Source organism: Podarcis raffonei, chromosome 2, assembly GCF_027172205.1.
Source record: "Podarcis raffonei isolate rPodRaf1 chromosome 2, rPodRaf1.pri, whole genome shotgun sequence".
NCBI classification, from domain to species: Eukaryota; Metazoa; Chordata; class Lepidosauria; order Squamata; family Lacertidae; genus Podarcis; species Podarcis raffonei.
The window spans coordinates 50960659-50975019 of record NC_070603.1 but is presented as its reverse complement, the minus strand read 5'-3'; the positions used below and the strand labels follow the sequence as shown (position 1 = coordinate 50975019).

The 14361-nt window shown below is 46.3% G+C and overlaps 1 protein-coding gene across 3 annotated transcripts in view; it reads left to right on the top strand.

Moving 5' to 3' along the window:
* The window catches only part of PPARGC1B (PPARG coactivator 1 beta), a 108214-nt gene extending 95105 nt beyond the window's left edge, over nucleotides 1–13109 (top strand). For all 3 annotated transcript variants that reach the window (XM_053376563.1, XM_053376564.1, XM_053376565.1), the window contains 8 exons: nucleotides 744–1902; nucleotides 3022–3058; nucleotides 3739–3803; nucleotides 4348–5119; nucleotides 6007–6076; nucleotides 6680–6801; nucleotides 7651–7805; nucleotides 9278–13109. In XM_053376563.1, coding sequence (XP_053232538.1) covers nucleotides 744–1902; nucleotides 3022–3058; nucleotides 3739–3803; nucleotides 4348–5119; nucleotides 6007–6076; nucleotides 6680–6801; nucleotides 7651–7805; nucleotides 9278–9381 — 2484 coding nt within the window. In that variant the 3' untranslated portion in view covers nucleotides 9382–13109. The remainder of the gene's footprint in view (nucleotides 1–743; nucleotides 1903–3021; nucleotides 3059–3738; nucleotides 3804–4347; nucleotides 5120–6006; nucleotides 6077–6679; nucleotides 6802–7650; nucleotides 7806–9277) is intronic.
* The last annotated feature ends 1252 nt before the right edge of the window (nucleotides 13110–14361 follow it).

Genomic DNA, 14361 nt, shown 5'->3' with positions numbered 1-14361 from the left:
AGCTTGTGTACATATGCCATAGGCTTTGTGCTGAGAGATAGCAGAGATCCATGCATAGGTAGATAAGCTTTCATCATCCATTTTCTTCTCTGATTCAGGCAGGGCAAGGGCCTCCTAGACCATGGTGGTAAGGAATGCTCCCCTCATTATTAGTGGTGTCAAAGGCATCATCTGATAAATGCTCACAGTATTTGCTCAGTCAGCGTAACAGGAATTGAAACACAGGGCAGAGTGAGGCTTGCATTAAGCAGCAACCTTTACTGGAAAGTAGTATTGCTGCTTGCTACCAAAAAACTGGCTGCTGAGGAGGAAGAAGAAGAAGACGACAAATACAGTTTAGTGGTTTGGATGCAAGGGCATTCATTTACTACCTTAGAATCTGACACGAAAAAGCCAAATTCTGCAAGTTCTCTGAAAGTAGATGAGAACAAATAAGTTACACAAAGGGTAAAAGTAGTTGCTTTATAAAATTACATCAGACAGATCCTATAGGCATTAATGAAATGTAACTGATAAATTACCAGGGTAACCACAGAAGAGGCTGAATAGTTCTTCATATACAGTAGATTATTGATTCCATAAAATCTTCTGGGGTATAAACATTTCTACAGAAACTGCTGCAGTTGCTTACTGTAACCACCAAACATGGAATGTGATGAGGAGATGAGGACTCTGTATATGATGTGGCTGGGAAGAAACTCATTCTTGGTTAGCCTAACTTTCTTTTCCCTCTGCTCTTGAAGGTGGACAGTGTCCGAGACCGAAAGCCGAGTTTTCTCCAGGCTCAGAGCCGGAGCTGCACCGAGCTTCATAAGCACCTCACCTCCATCACTGCCCACTGCCCACACACAAAGGACAACTGGCCGCCGGACGAGTGCCACAGTGGTGGCACGGAGCCCCAGAGATACTGCGCCCACCATGGAGAGGACAGCGACTCCGGTGAAGAGTTGCTGCCCTGCGGCAACATGGCAGCGACTCCGCCGTCTTCCTCCGAGGAAGGCACTGGAGAGAAGGAGCTGCACGCTACTGTGGAGCTCATCCGCTACATGCACACTTACTGCCTTCCCCCCAGAAAGCTGCCCCCCACAGACCTTGCCGATGCGAGACACCAGCATTTCCACAGCCCCTCCAAGAGGGCCAAGCCGGATTGCCCCCTGCAGCGGCCTCCGCTCTGCAGCAAGGACAGTTGCCCGCCCAGCTCTTGGCAGCTCTCAGCGGGCTGCAAGCAGCCCAGAGCCCCCGCAGCCAGTTTCTCCATCCTGAAGGAGCTTCTTGCCAGGGACCTCCCGTGTGATGTGAGCAAGCCATACCGGTTGGCCAAACCTGCATACGCCTCCTTGACCAGGTTGCAGCCACCCAAGGCTCCAGGAGCTCCGCCACCCGAGGCTGCTGCGGGATCCACGGAGCCGTGCAAGTCCGCGGGCAGAATGCCACCAGAGGTGAAAACGGAGTCCAGGCAGGGCCCCAAAGCGGAGCCCGAGGTGAAGGAAGAGACCGGCAGCCCTGCGGAGGAGGAGGAGGACTGTGCAAAGCGGCCCCAGCTGGCCTTTGGGAAGGCAGGCCGCAAGCAGGAGAGCTTTATTTATGCCGTGCGGCGCTCCAAAAGACTCAACCCTGAGCTCAGTCTCTGGCTTTCGTTCCTTGATGACTCTCCCCCTGATCCGGCCACAGCCCCTCAAAACAAAGTGGCCTCCCCAGAACTGTCCCTGTGCTCCTCCACTCTGCAGAACTTTGACAGGGAAGCACCAGCAGCAGAGGTCGAAGTGAGCGGTGCAGGAGAGGCAGAGGACAGGTATCAGAGTCTCCCGATGGAGCTGCAAACCCCCTCACCAGAGAGCTCTGGGGAGAGCGAAGCATGTGAGATAAGCGAGAGCCCGTGCTGCGCCCTTTTGCATCAGACAGGTACCCTAAGTAAGAGTCTGGACTTATGGGGAACATGGGAAGGGACATAGGAAGCTGCCTTATACTGAGCCAGACCAATGGTCCATGCAGCTCAGGGTTGTCCACAGTGTCTGGCAGTGGCTCTCCAGGTCTTTCCCAGGCCTACTTGGAGATACTGTGGGTTGGCTCCTTCTGCAAGCAAGGCACATGCTCTTCGGTTGAGCTCTGTCCCTTCCTGTAAGGGAAGGCCCGTGCTTTGAGTTGAACACAGGGAACATATCCTGTAAAAGCTCATGGAGCACAGAGAAGGTGGGTTGTGGCAGTGTTGTGGCAAAGGAGGAATTCAGTACAGTGGACGCTCGGGTTGCGAATGTGATCCATGCGGGATGCATGTCCGCAATCCGCAGCATTCACAACCTGCAGCGTTCCAGTATCCGGGTTTCGGCAGGTCCGTAACCTGAAAAAACGCTACCTGAAGCGTCTGTAACCTGAGGTATGACTGTACAGGCAAAGTTTGATAGGAATATCTTTAGAAGTTACACACACTTTGTGGAGGGACTCTTATACTGTCAGAGCTGCAGAGGACACTAGAACTCTGAGCTTCCAGCTTCTTACAACCCAGGTGACTAAGGAGCAAACCAGGCGTGGTGTGGGAAACCCAGAATCAGACCCTCAGTGTCTCTCTTTTTACATCTTAAAACAACAGTAGAGAGTCCTGAATTGGATCAGAGCTTCAGTATTGGGCGGGGGGAGGGTAGTCCTTTTCCCTGTGGCAATTCTCTAATTTAACTCTTTCCTCCTCCCCCAACGGCTGCTATTGATTATTGAGGGCAGGGGTTAAAGGCAGGCATTACAGGCCTCTCTCTTTTTCCCAATAGCAGCTTGTGGGGAGGGCAGATTTAAATCAGGGAAACTGCAGAGGCAGGTAGGACTAACCCCTGCTCTCCCAGCCCTGCAACCCTGATCCAATTATCTCCCTACTGCCTTTTAAGTGTTAAAAAAAAAGATGTCAGATTCAGAAGATCCAATCTTGCTTTGTTTGATCTTAATCTGCTTTCTCATGAGCAACCTAGTCCAGTTCAAAGGCACGGATGTGGCTCACTGAGTCATTCTGCTTTTTCCTGTTTGTTTTTCTTTCAGAAGCACCAAGGTGTCTGTCGCTGCCCTTGGCAACAACGTAAGTGAAATACCAAAAATACATATTATTAGTGGAGGAGGATAGCCTCAGGTGTCAGGAACCTGGCACATGGCTGTCTCAGAACTTTGCTGCCCTTCTTCTTTGGCGATCACTCGTAGCCGAGTAAGATTGTCTTCCATAAACACAGTTTTAACAATGAGTCCGTAAGTGGCTGTGGAGGCCAATTCTGGATCCACACGTCCTTCCACAGTGGGGACATTGGTTTCCGGGCAGGAGTTGATCACGGTGTGGGTTTGCCAAGCGTGCCTTCCTCTTAGCACGTTTCTCCCTTGTGCCCTAATGCATGCATGAAAATATAACATAACTGTGTGCAAATAAATCCACAAATGGTATTAGCCCATATACACTTTTTACTAGCATATGCTGGTCATTTGTGGCACTGTAGTAGCATATAAGGGTGGTCATGGAGAGCAGTTTCCTTCTAGTTTGCAAAACTTTCACTGCATAGTTACCTGGAACTATTCCCTGCTCTCTGGTCCTTACCAGTTGCATGGCCATTTAGAAACATGGCAACTGACCCTTGATGGTTTGGCCAGAGTCACTTTATCTTTACAGCTTCCTTGTTTCTGGTTTAGTATGTGAATTGTGATGTCTCCATCTTTAACATACACCTTATCTCTTCCATGACCTCTACACTCTCCTTTTCTCCTCCTCTTTAGAGAACCAACATTTGGAAAGCGCAGTTTCGAGCAAGTTCTGACCGTAGAGCTGTGTGGCACTGCAGGTAAGGGTGGAATTCGCTTTAAGAGTCTGCCACATCCTGCAAAATGTGAAGAGAAGGTGGGCCAGTGCCAAGGACCTCATGGTCAGCTAGTGACTTCAGGATGTTAATTCTGCATAAAGCCATTGACTTGAAGGAAAGGGACCCCCTTCATCTGAAATGGCAGCTATCTAACATAAGTGCCTGTGTCCTCACCAACTCCTTGAGAACTGCTATTACCATTTCCCCAAGACAAGAAGCTAGCTGTAAACAGAAGTGCGGCTGGCCCAGAATCAGTTATGCAGCAGGGTTTCCCAAACTTGGGTCTCCAGCTCGTTTTTGATTATAATTCCCATCATCCTGGACCACTTGTACTGCTAGCTAGGGTTGATGGGAGTTGTAGTCCAGCAACAGCTGGAGACCCAAGTTTGGGAAACTCTGGTTTGACAGATGTGGCGGTGTACAATGAGGGAACAAGTCTAACAAGTCAAGGCAGCTTTCTTGTTTGTTTTAACTTTCCTGCTTCTGTACTGAAAGACCATCCTTTTGCTTCCTTGGGGGAGATAAGGTCTCACACCACCAACTACACCACCATACAAGCCTTCAGAGGAGGACCTGTATAAGCCAGACATTCACCAGAGGCCAGCCAAGGAGACTGCCATCATCACCAGCTCTGAGCCACAGCCAATGATAGGGGACAGGGCAGCCTCTGGGAAGAAGCAGAAGAAGCACCCGGTGCGGACAGAGCTGTATGCACACCTGAGTCGGTCCACCCCCCACCTGCCCCACCCCGAGCCACATGGGGTGCTGAAGCGCCCTTTCTCACGCTCTTTCGGTGACCACGACTATTGCCAGGTCTTGAAGCCCGAGGCCTCGCTCCAGAGGAAGGTCCTGAAATCCTGGGAGCCCCTGAGCCATGTGGAAAACAAACACAAGCGGAGAGCCCCTGATGTGCACTACCAGCACGAGAGTCAAGAGGGCGTCAGTGTGACCTCAGTGAAGGAGGGAAGCCAGCAGCTGAGGGACCAGGAGATCAGGGCCAGCTTGACAAAACACTTTGGCCTCTTGGACAGTGCCCTCGATGCCGGGGAGGCGGCCTTCTGCAAGACGCCTGAATATGACACCGTCTTTGAGGACAGCTGCAGTGAGATTGGTTCCCCGCTGGAGGAAGAGGAGGAGGAGGAGGAAGACGAGGAGGAGGAAGAGTGCTGCACAAGTCCATTGGAATCCAAGATGTGCCCCTACAAGAACCCTCTTTCCAGGGCCAGTTTGCACTATTGCTCCCGAAGCAGGTCTGATTCTGAGTCTTCGTGCTGCAGGTCCAGGTCTCCAGCAAGCAGGTGGGCTTCCCTGCACAATTGTGAGTTCACAGGGTCTGGGGTCAGGGAGACCAGTAGTGAGCAAAATTATAGTGGGTTGCATTGGCTGGCCTTTACCGGCTCTCTCACAAAGGCACCTACTGCTTTACAGGTGCCTCTGGCAGAGGTGCTGACTTTTTGCTTATGTTTCTCCAGGAGGTGCCATGCACATCCATGCTGCTTTATAGATAATACAATTACTCTGAAAGAGACTGGGTTGGGTGGGTCCAGAGATCCCTGCGAGTGAAGTTTCACTCACAGGACCCCTCACTTACAGAAGTAGCAGAAGCCATTTTTGCCAGTTCTCCTCTGCATCCCCTGAATATCTGTTTTGGAAAATTGGAGGACCCTCGGGAACAGCCTGGGCAGTAGCAGAAGAGACTGAAGGGAGCAATCTGCTTCCCCCTTCCATTAGCAGTTTGCCCCACTAGATTGCCAGCCCCTTGTGTGAATGTCTCAAGCCTTTCCCTTTGCAGAAGAAATACTCTTGATGGAAGGGGGAAAAGAGGGAAGAAACATCCAGGTGGGCAGAAATAAGTTTTAAGACCTTTTGCATCAGAATTGGAAGCCAAAGACTCAAATTGGTTGTACCTAAGCATGGAGAAAAATTTTGAAACCTATTAGGCTCTGCAAATTTATTTCTGTCCACCCTTTCCCCCCTGTATTTGATGCCTTGCTGTTTCTCCTTTTTATGCTGGATGCTGGCGTTTGTCTTTGAAAGCCTGCTGTTGCAGACACAGCATTCTTTGTGCTGTGAGCCTGTCCCTGCAAGCAACAAGTGTGCCTCTACTTTCTTGTGATTTTTAGCGCTCAGACCAGCCAGAGTCCATTCAGGACTAAATTCATGTGCCTTCTTGTTTATCAAACAGATACGAAAATGGCAAGCAGTGTCAAGATGGAACTGTTGGACAGATGGAGAAGAGGAGAGAAAAGGCCATTGTAAGTGACCTGTCTGCTGTGGGGGGGCTTCTGTAATAAATCAGGTGGGAATGGTGCGGTTTCCAACCAGATCGGTTGACTCCCTCTTTTGAAAATTAATCTGAATTTAGGGACAAAGCAATTTTGGTTTGACTCCCACTCCAAGTAGGAGTGGCACAGTACATTTTGCAGTATCTCTTGGCCCAACACCAGTTTAAGATGATGAATTAGAAAGAAATAAAGTAAACATAACCGGCAACAGATTCAGTTCTTGACCCAGGAGAAACTTGGTGCTGAATTCATCAACAGGCACTTACAAAGAGCAGTGGGAATTGTAATTCCATGGCAACTTTGTAGTGAAGCTGAAATGGGGGAAAGCTGCAGCTTTTGAAAGAGAGACATAAAATAAGACGATAAAGGGTGCACGATAGGCAAGCTAGCCGTGAAGCGCTAGCAGGCAGCTACTCCTCAAAGAGCCGTTTCAGCAGATAGAGTTTGTGCATTTGTTACACAACATCATGCTGCCTTGTTGTTAAAGCAGGTTGGGGGATAGGAAGAGTTCAGTCGGAAGAAGAAAGAGTTGTATCAGGACAGGCCTAAGCAATTATTCTCATCCCTGAACAGGGAGAAAGCCGCGTAGTGTACATCAGAAACCTTGCCAGCAGTATGAGCTCCACTGAACTGAAGAAGCGCTTTGAGGTGTTCGGAGAGATTGTTGAGTGTTGCGTTTTGACCAGGAATAAAAGGTGGGTCAAAGCTATGCTTCCCCCTCCCTCGCTGCTAGAACCAGCAGGAACTTTTGGAGATCTGAGCACCAGGAACCTAGCCTGTCTATCCTGCATGACATGAGAGGCAGGACTTTGGTCTTATTTGGGGATTGAAAGCTGGAGAGTGTTTTTTGTGGGGACGACTCTGGAGATGTCTGTTCTTTGGGAAAGTGTCTGCTGCTGTGGTACAATGGTGATCTGAAGAGATGCTGCTTCACAGGATTTTAAAGAGACATAATGCTTTCTCCAGTGTTATTTCATGGGACTGTTGCCCTCTGAAATCCTTTTTGTTCTAGAGATCTGCTTGATTATAAAATAACGAGCCCCCCTGTGAAGATGCTGCTTCACAGGATTTTAAAGAGACATAATGCTTTCTCCAGTGTTATTTCATAGGACTGTTGCCCTCTGAAATCCTTTTTGTTCTAGGGATCTGCTTGATTATAAAATAACGAGTCCCCCTTTCTCCTAAATAAAGAGAAATGTGGAGGCCTATATATTTGGACTCAAGGTTTCTAATGACCTATAAAGTGTGGCATGCAAGGAGAACTAGAGGGTGGTATTCAGCTAAGCCTTACTCAGAGTAAATCTGTTGAAACTATTGGACCTCACTTAGTCATGTCCATTCATTTCAATGAGACCAGTGTAGGCACCTGGCTTCTAATCCCTGGCTAACCACAAAGGCTCACTGGGATGTCTATTACCTTCCAGCTCTACCTACCTTCTTTGAGGAGAAAACGCTGTGTCCTTTTGGAGGTTTACAAAAAACGTAACACAAATAAATGGCAGTAAATTGTTGCCTATGCTTAAGTTCTTCATTTTGTTTCTCAGGGGAGATAAATATGGCTTCATCACGTATCGGTGTTCAGAACATGCCGCCTTATCCTTGAAGAATGGTGCCTCGCTAAGGAAAAGAAATGAGCCCTTGTTCCAGCTGAGCTACGGTGGCTTTGGGCACTTCTTCTGGACCAGATACACTGACTTGGGTAAGCCACCCCCATGTCACTCCAAAGCGGTCCACGTCTTCCTCCATCCCTTGTTTCAGTGGTGATGATTTCTTTGCTGTGCTGTCTCCCGTTGTGTTTGTTATCATTTGTACATAATGCTCATTGACGGCCCAATAGGTTCACTTCTATTTATTATCATTGATGGTTTGTTTTAGCTAATAGGGGAATACCTTGAGTTATTACAGACATTCGATGGAGCTTCAGCTTGCTCACTTTCTCTGGCTTGTCACTATTTTGTTGTAGTTGTTTATATTCCAATTTATAGGCCTTTTTATTTTACTGGAAGGGCCTCCAAAGCAGTATACAGCAGCTATATAATACAATAAAAGTATTTTATGGTTGTATGAAAAGGCAAACCAACAAACCAACCCCAAACACATCCCAGATTAAGAATATAATAGGGAAAATAAAAAGTACCGCAATATTTAGGACCTACCTTATTTGTATTGACAAACACACAAAAAGCAGCTAGGAGAACTGATGTCTTGCATTATTATAGACACTGTAAAATGTTACTCAAAATATTGGAAAAAACATTCAAATCCTAGGAAAAAGAAGGGAAGGGACTGTGAGGGTCATGTTGTCCAACCCCCTGCAATGCAGGAATCTTTTGCCCATGACCCTGAGATTATGCTCCTGCTCCAACTGAGAATGGGAGGCAAAAATGTATTGAATTTGCAGGAATAACTAAGCTTACAAGCTATATAACAATGAAAGAATGTAGGCCGAAACCTAACAGAACTGGAGCTTATTCATTGACTAATGGAATGGTAGAGTGCATTCATCAGGCAATCATAGGTCCTTATACAATGTGTTATTTTAGGATTAGGAAAGACTGTATTTAATACAATAACACAATTATATACTGAAATATATATTGTGTATGTATTTCTTATTTATCTTAATATATGCTATGAAGCTGAACCTTGTATGGCGTTTTACTTTTTAAAAAAAATACTATTTTTCTAAAAAGAACACAATAAACAGTGACAAAAACAAAAGTTTCAGCAGCACAAAAATGAATTGCAAAACACAATCAGCAGGAATAAATCAGGAATCGAATTTCCTATTCCTCACTTGTATTTTAAAAAGTATTTTTGAAAAGTTTTTTTTTAAATAAACACACATTTTGGTGTTTTGCTGAGCTGGGAATTGTAACCTGAAGGATAATTGAACTACAGTCCACATTATTAGTCCAGAAGGTGTGTGTTTGACTAACCCACTTAAAAATGTAGGCCAAAGGGAATTCTCCTTTCTCCTTAGTTCCTGTTGTGTAGTAATTACGTAATTCCTCCACACCAAATATCTGAGGGCTAATATTAAAAAAAAAAAAAAACACCAAGAGGGAGAGAATGCATAGTATGGCTCTTCTCTGCCTCTTTTGGGGGGTGCTTAACAGGTTTTGCTTTTTCCTTTGACCAACATGTGTACTTCTTCTCTCCTGACACCAGATTCCAACACAGAAGAGTCCTCCCCAGCTCTGATAAAAAGCAAATATGAGACCATGGATTTCGACAGCCTGCTGCAGGAGGCCCAGGAAAGCCTACATCGGTAACAGCCTTAACCTTTGAGGAATACCTCAATACCTCAGTCAAGGCACTTCCAATATGTTTACGTTTTCAAAGAAATGATTAAGTATACAACGAGAGAGAGAGAGAGACTGCTGTCCCTTTAAATCGATGTTTACATTGAACAAGCTGCTTCTGTCTGTGAGTCCCCATGGTGTTGATGTTCCACTGCCACACATTAGTATCTTTGCTTCTGACTGGTTGTGTTAGGATGAGCCTGCAAAAGCCTCCTGTCCCCTTCTTGTCCGGCCCCTTTCTCTGCCCCCCCCCCCGTTACCCCACTTCCGCCGTGGATTTGCAGCTGTGTTCACCATAACTTTTTTTTTGTCTGTAGTGTGTGATGATGAAATTGTTAATTGTGAATAGAATCAGGATTGTAAACTAATTTTTAATAGAAGAAAGAAATATATACTTATAATGTATTTATGGCTCAGATGTACTGTAATTCAGATTTATTGTACCGCTTCCTTGATTTTTAACTATGCACTGTAATGAGGCACTTGCCTGTCAGCAGATGTGGCCCTCCCCAAAGGGTGCCCTCCAATTGGCCACTCAGTTGAAATTGGCTTCAGCCCTGTCCATGGCGAACCAAGGGGTGACCAACTGATGTTGTGCTCTTGCTATATAAGCCATTTGTTCCGTTTCGTTTGGGCTGAATTCTGGGATCACCACTGCCCTGTTTGTTGATGGCACAAGGCACATTGTGATTCCTCAGTCCAGAGCTGGCTCTGGGTGGATAGGAATGGCGTTCTCAGGTGGTGCATTTTTGAGGAAGGGGAGAGAGGGAAAAGGAGCAAGGGGAGAGTGTGTGTTTTCCCGCTGTCTATGATGGATTGGCAGTGGTCACAAGATAGTGAAGCCCCACCTGCCAGGGAAATGGTATGTAAGAAAAGCTCCCCTGGATCAGAACAAAGAAAAGCTCCTCTGGATCAGAACAAAGAAAAGCTCCTCTGGATCAGAACAAATGCCTATCTAGTCAAGCATTCTGTTTTGTGCCATGGGCGACTAGATTCCTAAAAGGTAATAGTCCTCTCCTTTTGATGCTCTCCAGCAGTGTATGAAGGCAGTAGTTTGCTCTCCAGCAACTGTTACTCAAGAGGCGTTCTGTCTTTAAACTTGAAAGCTCTGTATAGCCATCGTGACCAGTAGTGCAGGAGCACAAGTCTCCAGCAAGACTGAGAAAGTCTGAGAGCCAATCCCAGAACAATTATGCCCAGAGGTTTCTTTGCATTACATCTACCATCTAATGATAGCAGCTGCAGTTTGCCAGGTCCATGTGGGAGTTTGAGGTAGAGGAATGTGAAGCAATTCATTTAAGGCCATACATGACATCACCAGTAGCCTCAGGAATAGTTTTTTACCCATCTGGTCATCTAACCAAAGCAAAATCTCCTGCCTGGTGGGCAACACCCAACAGAAAAAAAATTCAAAGGAATTCTCACACCTTGGGCTGAGTGAGTTCACAGTGCTTACAGCTGGCACATAGCACATGGCTCATCAGCTGATTGTCCCTGCTCCATTTTGAACACTACTCTCCTTATGAGTGGAATAAGCCATAAAGCATAGTGTCATTGCTATGAAGCCTTGTGAAGCGACTTCCCCTCTCTCTCTTTCTCCCGCTCCCTGTCAAGAAAGGCATGGATGTCACTGCCTATTTGATGTTCATTTTGACTTCCTCTTGGCGACGATCTTGTGCCCTCCTTTATTTCTTCCCCGGCTTCTTTCAGATTCAGAAGTTTGAGGAGTCATTACAAAGGAAGTCTTAGAGTGATTTAAGCAACTAGTTTAGGGGCTCTTTGATACGAACCGGGATGCTGGGACAGAGGCAGTGTAGAAGCCTCTAGCTCAGAAGACCGAGTAGTGGGAAGGAGTCGCTATCTAACTTCCGCAATTGTTTCACTCAAACATAGCTCGGACTTGCCACAATATACTATGCTAATGCCTCATGCAGTATGGTTGTTCTCGTGCTATACTTGGAAGCCATGTCCAGGAACATGAGAGGCAGACCAAGAAACCAGCAGATGCATCAAGAGATAGCATTTTCAAGTGGGGACCAAATAACCTTGCTAATACCTTCATCAGCCACCATGTCTTTGGTTCATTTTTCACAAAGGATCAAGATCTCTGGCATTTAGCCACCCCATGTATACAGAATGCAACAACCTTAATTTGGCCAGCAGTTATTTAATCTGAATCAAAAGGAACAAATTGCCAAAGACCTTGGCAACTGCCTGGCTTAGGTCTAACTCATGCTTGCCTGTCTTGAGTAATTCCATTGACCCAGTAAGGACCACACGCATCAGAAACACCATGAATGAGGTCAAGGCGTCGGCTCATGTGTTATCCCATACTAATTATGTGATCGTTTCTGTCTTTTAATGTGGAGCTTTAATAACAACAGTGCTTATTTTATATAGTAACTGATGTCACAATTTCACGTGTTGTTGGCCAAAAAAATAATAATAATAAACCTCACGATATTGGCTTCTTCAATGTTGCTTGCACCACCTCCATTCGAGAACTTACTGATGGATTGCAAGATCCTCTCATGATCAGCCCAGAGCAAAGTCTGGCCCAGATAAAGCATCTGCTGTTGACAAGTGCCTCATTGTAGCTCTGCCTTTTTCTGTCCTAGTATTTCCTCACCACAATGATGTTTACATGTGATTGCTATAGAGCTTACTGTAGAATGTACATAGCGACACACTTAGGGTGGGTAGGACTGTCCTGTCCTGTGCTGTGCTGATGTTTTCAGAGAACAATCGAACAGAAGAAGAAGAAAAATAAGTAACCACCCCTACAACAGTTAAGTGGAATTCTTCCATCTCCTGGCTTGGTTACAAGGGTAGATCAAAGTTCACCGCTGGCTTTGGTCAGAGAGATGGAAAATGCATCAAATTTCTGAGCATGCTGAAAGTGTTGAATGCAGCTGCAGAGGAGAAGGAAGACTCCTTCTGCTCTCCAGAAAGAGCTGCCTTCAGTGCAGATCGCTTGCAAACATGGGTTTGTATTTAATCAGTTTTTATTATTATTATTATCTCAAGTTACTTTTAAGAGGCTGGACTTACCAATGATGTTAGAGCATGCACACACACGCTCTTTTGAGGAGGGAAGAAGGTCCTGTAACGCACATGGCCTCTCAATCCTAGATATAGGGAGAGGTGCAATAAGTGGTCTTTGTGTTGCCTGAAGCCTATAAAAATATTTATTTTAATTTTTTGTGAGAAATTTCACTAGGACTTTATGCAATATGCACACATGTGCACAAACGCACACATGTATAGGGAAAAGGTAGTGGCGGGGCATTGAGCCCCTCTGACTGCTGCTGGGTATAGCAGCAGCAGCTGTAAATCCACCACTGTTGAATGTAGAGCCTGAGTGGTATGGTTTGAAAAGCACGGACATCTAATGCTGGTTGTGGCACACTAGTAACCTGTGGCTTATTTTAATGGCTATTGGAAGCACAGCTGTATCAGCCACAGGGATACAAACAGTGCAAAAACCCTTGGCTATCAGAAGCTTGGAAAGTTGCTCCATATGCGATGGGAGAATTTTAGGCAGCAAGCCTGTATTCAGGGTATATTCCAGGAGGGTCCTCATAGAGCAGCAAGCTGCTGTGCTCCACATGCACTGCAAGAAGTAGTTTGAGCTGCTGCTGGTGAAAAAAACAAACCCCAAAACTCAGTTCAGAATGGCACAGGAATCGGAAGGACCACTTGGAGGTCCTAGTTCATCTCCACGAATCAGAGCAGCTGGGTGGATACCTTTTTAACAGATCTACAGAACTTGTGGCTTGCCTAACTACCAGCCTGCCAGAGGCCTGGTCAGGGGTCAAAGTGTCTTGCAGGCCTCCGTAGATGGCTGGCATACTGTGATGGGCTTGGTGGGTTCCACAGTCCTGGCCTATAATACAGAATAGGCATTTTGCTCATACTGTGAGGACAGTGGTAGGGTGGCAGTCCTCCCCTGACCTCCCGCCAGCTGGGTGGCTTGCTGCTTTCAGGAGGGTTGAGGCAGTAGTGGGGGGTCAGTGTGGTGCACAAGGGAACCAGCAAAGCCATCAGCAGTTGAGTGTCACCACCACTAGTGTGTGAGGAGCTAGTTCCATGGTGCAGTCCCTCACAAGGCTCACTTCCTCAGCCTGAAGCCCCTCACTTGCTGAGTTCGAAGCACAGGTTGGAGATGAAAAGGGGGAAAGGAAGTTTATTCCTTATTTAGGTTGGGGGAATTAAAATGAGCTTTACACATTGCTATAGCCATCACTGCCGCCAACCTGTTTGGGCAGATTTAAACCTTGGTGCAGTTCAGCTCATTTTGATTTCCCAAGGTGGCCGCACGTTGAGGCTAAGAAGAGTAGCCGAGGGTCCCCTGCCCCCATTAGCTAAAGAAGGACCTTAATTACCTTAATGGTTACTTCCTCTGCCCTGTTTAGAAAGAGCTTGGGCTCCTGTGCTTTCTGTATACTTCTGCGAAGTCTGCCTAACTTTCTCCCATATTCTTTCTCTTAATAATATGCATAAAGCCAAGGACCCCGTGCCCAAGGGGTAGGCCTAGCCATAACAACGTTTAGCAGCAGAAACAAACCAAGCCTTTGCAAGATCAGGTGAGAAACCAAATAAGCAAATTAAAAGAATTCAATTTTCCAGGGTGTTTCGGAATAAGAGGGTGTGTTGAGAAAGGCAATCATGAGGGAGACATTTATTTTTTTAAATAAACAGAACTATCTCTATATTATATGTAGGGGTGTGCGGGTGGGTATGTGTGAGTGAAAAAGAAGTCCCTCCTAACTGCTTCTTAATTAGGAAAAATACCTTAACGATAGGAATAAGTCATAAGCCATTTCCTTGCCCTTGGTCCTTTAAATAACCATGCTTTTATGTGAAACGCAAATGGTTCCTGCTAAATTCAGCAACCAGACAAAGGAGTGAATGCAGGCATCAGAAAAAGAAGATGCGTGCAGAAGAACT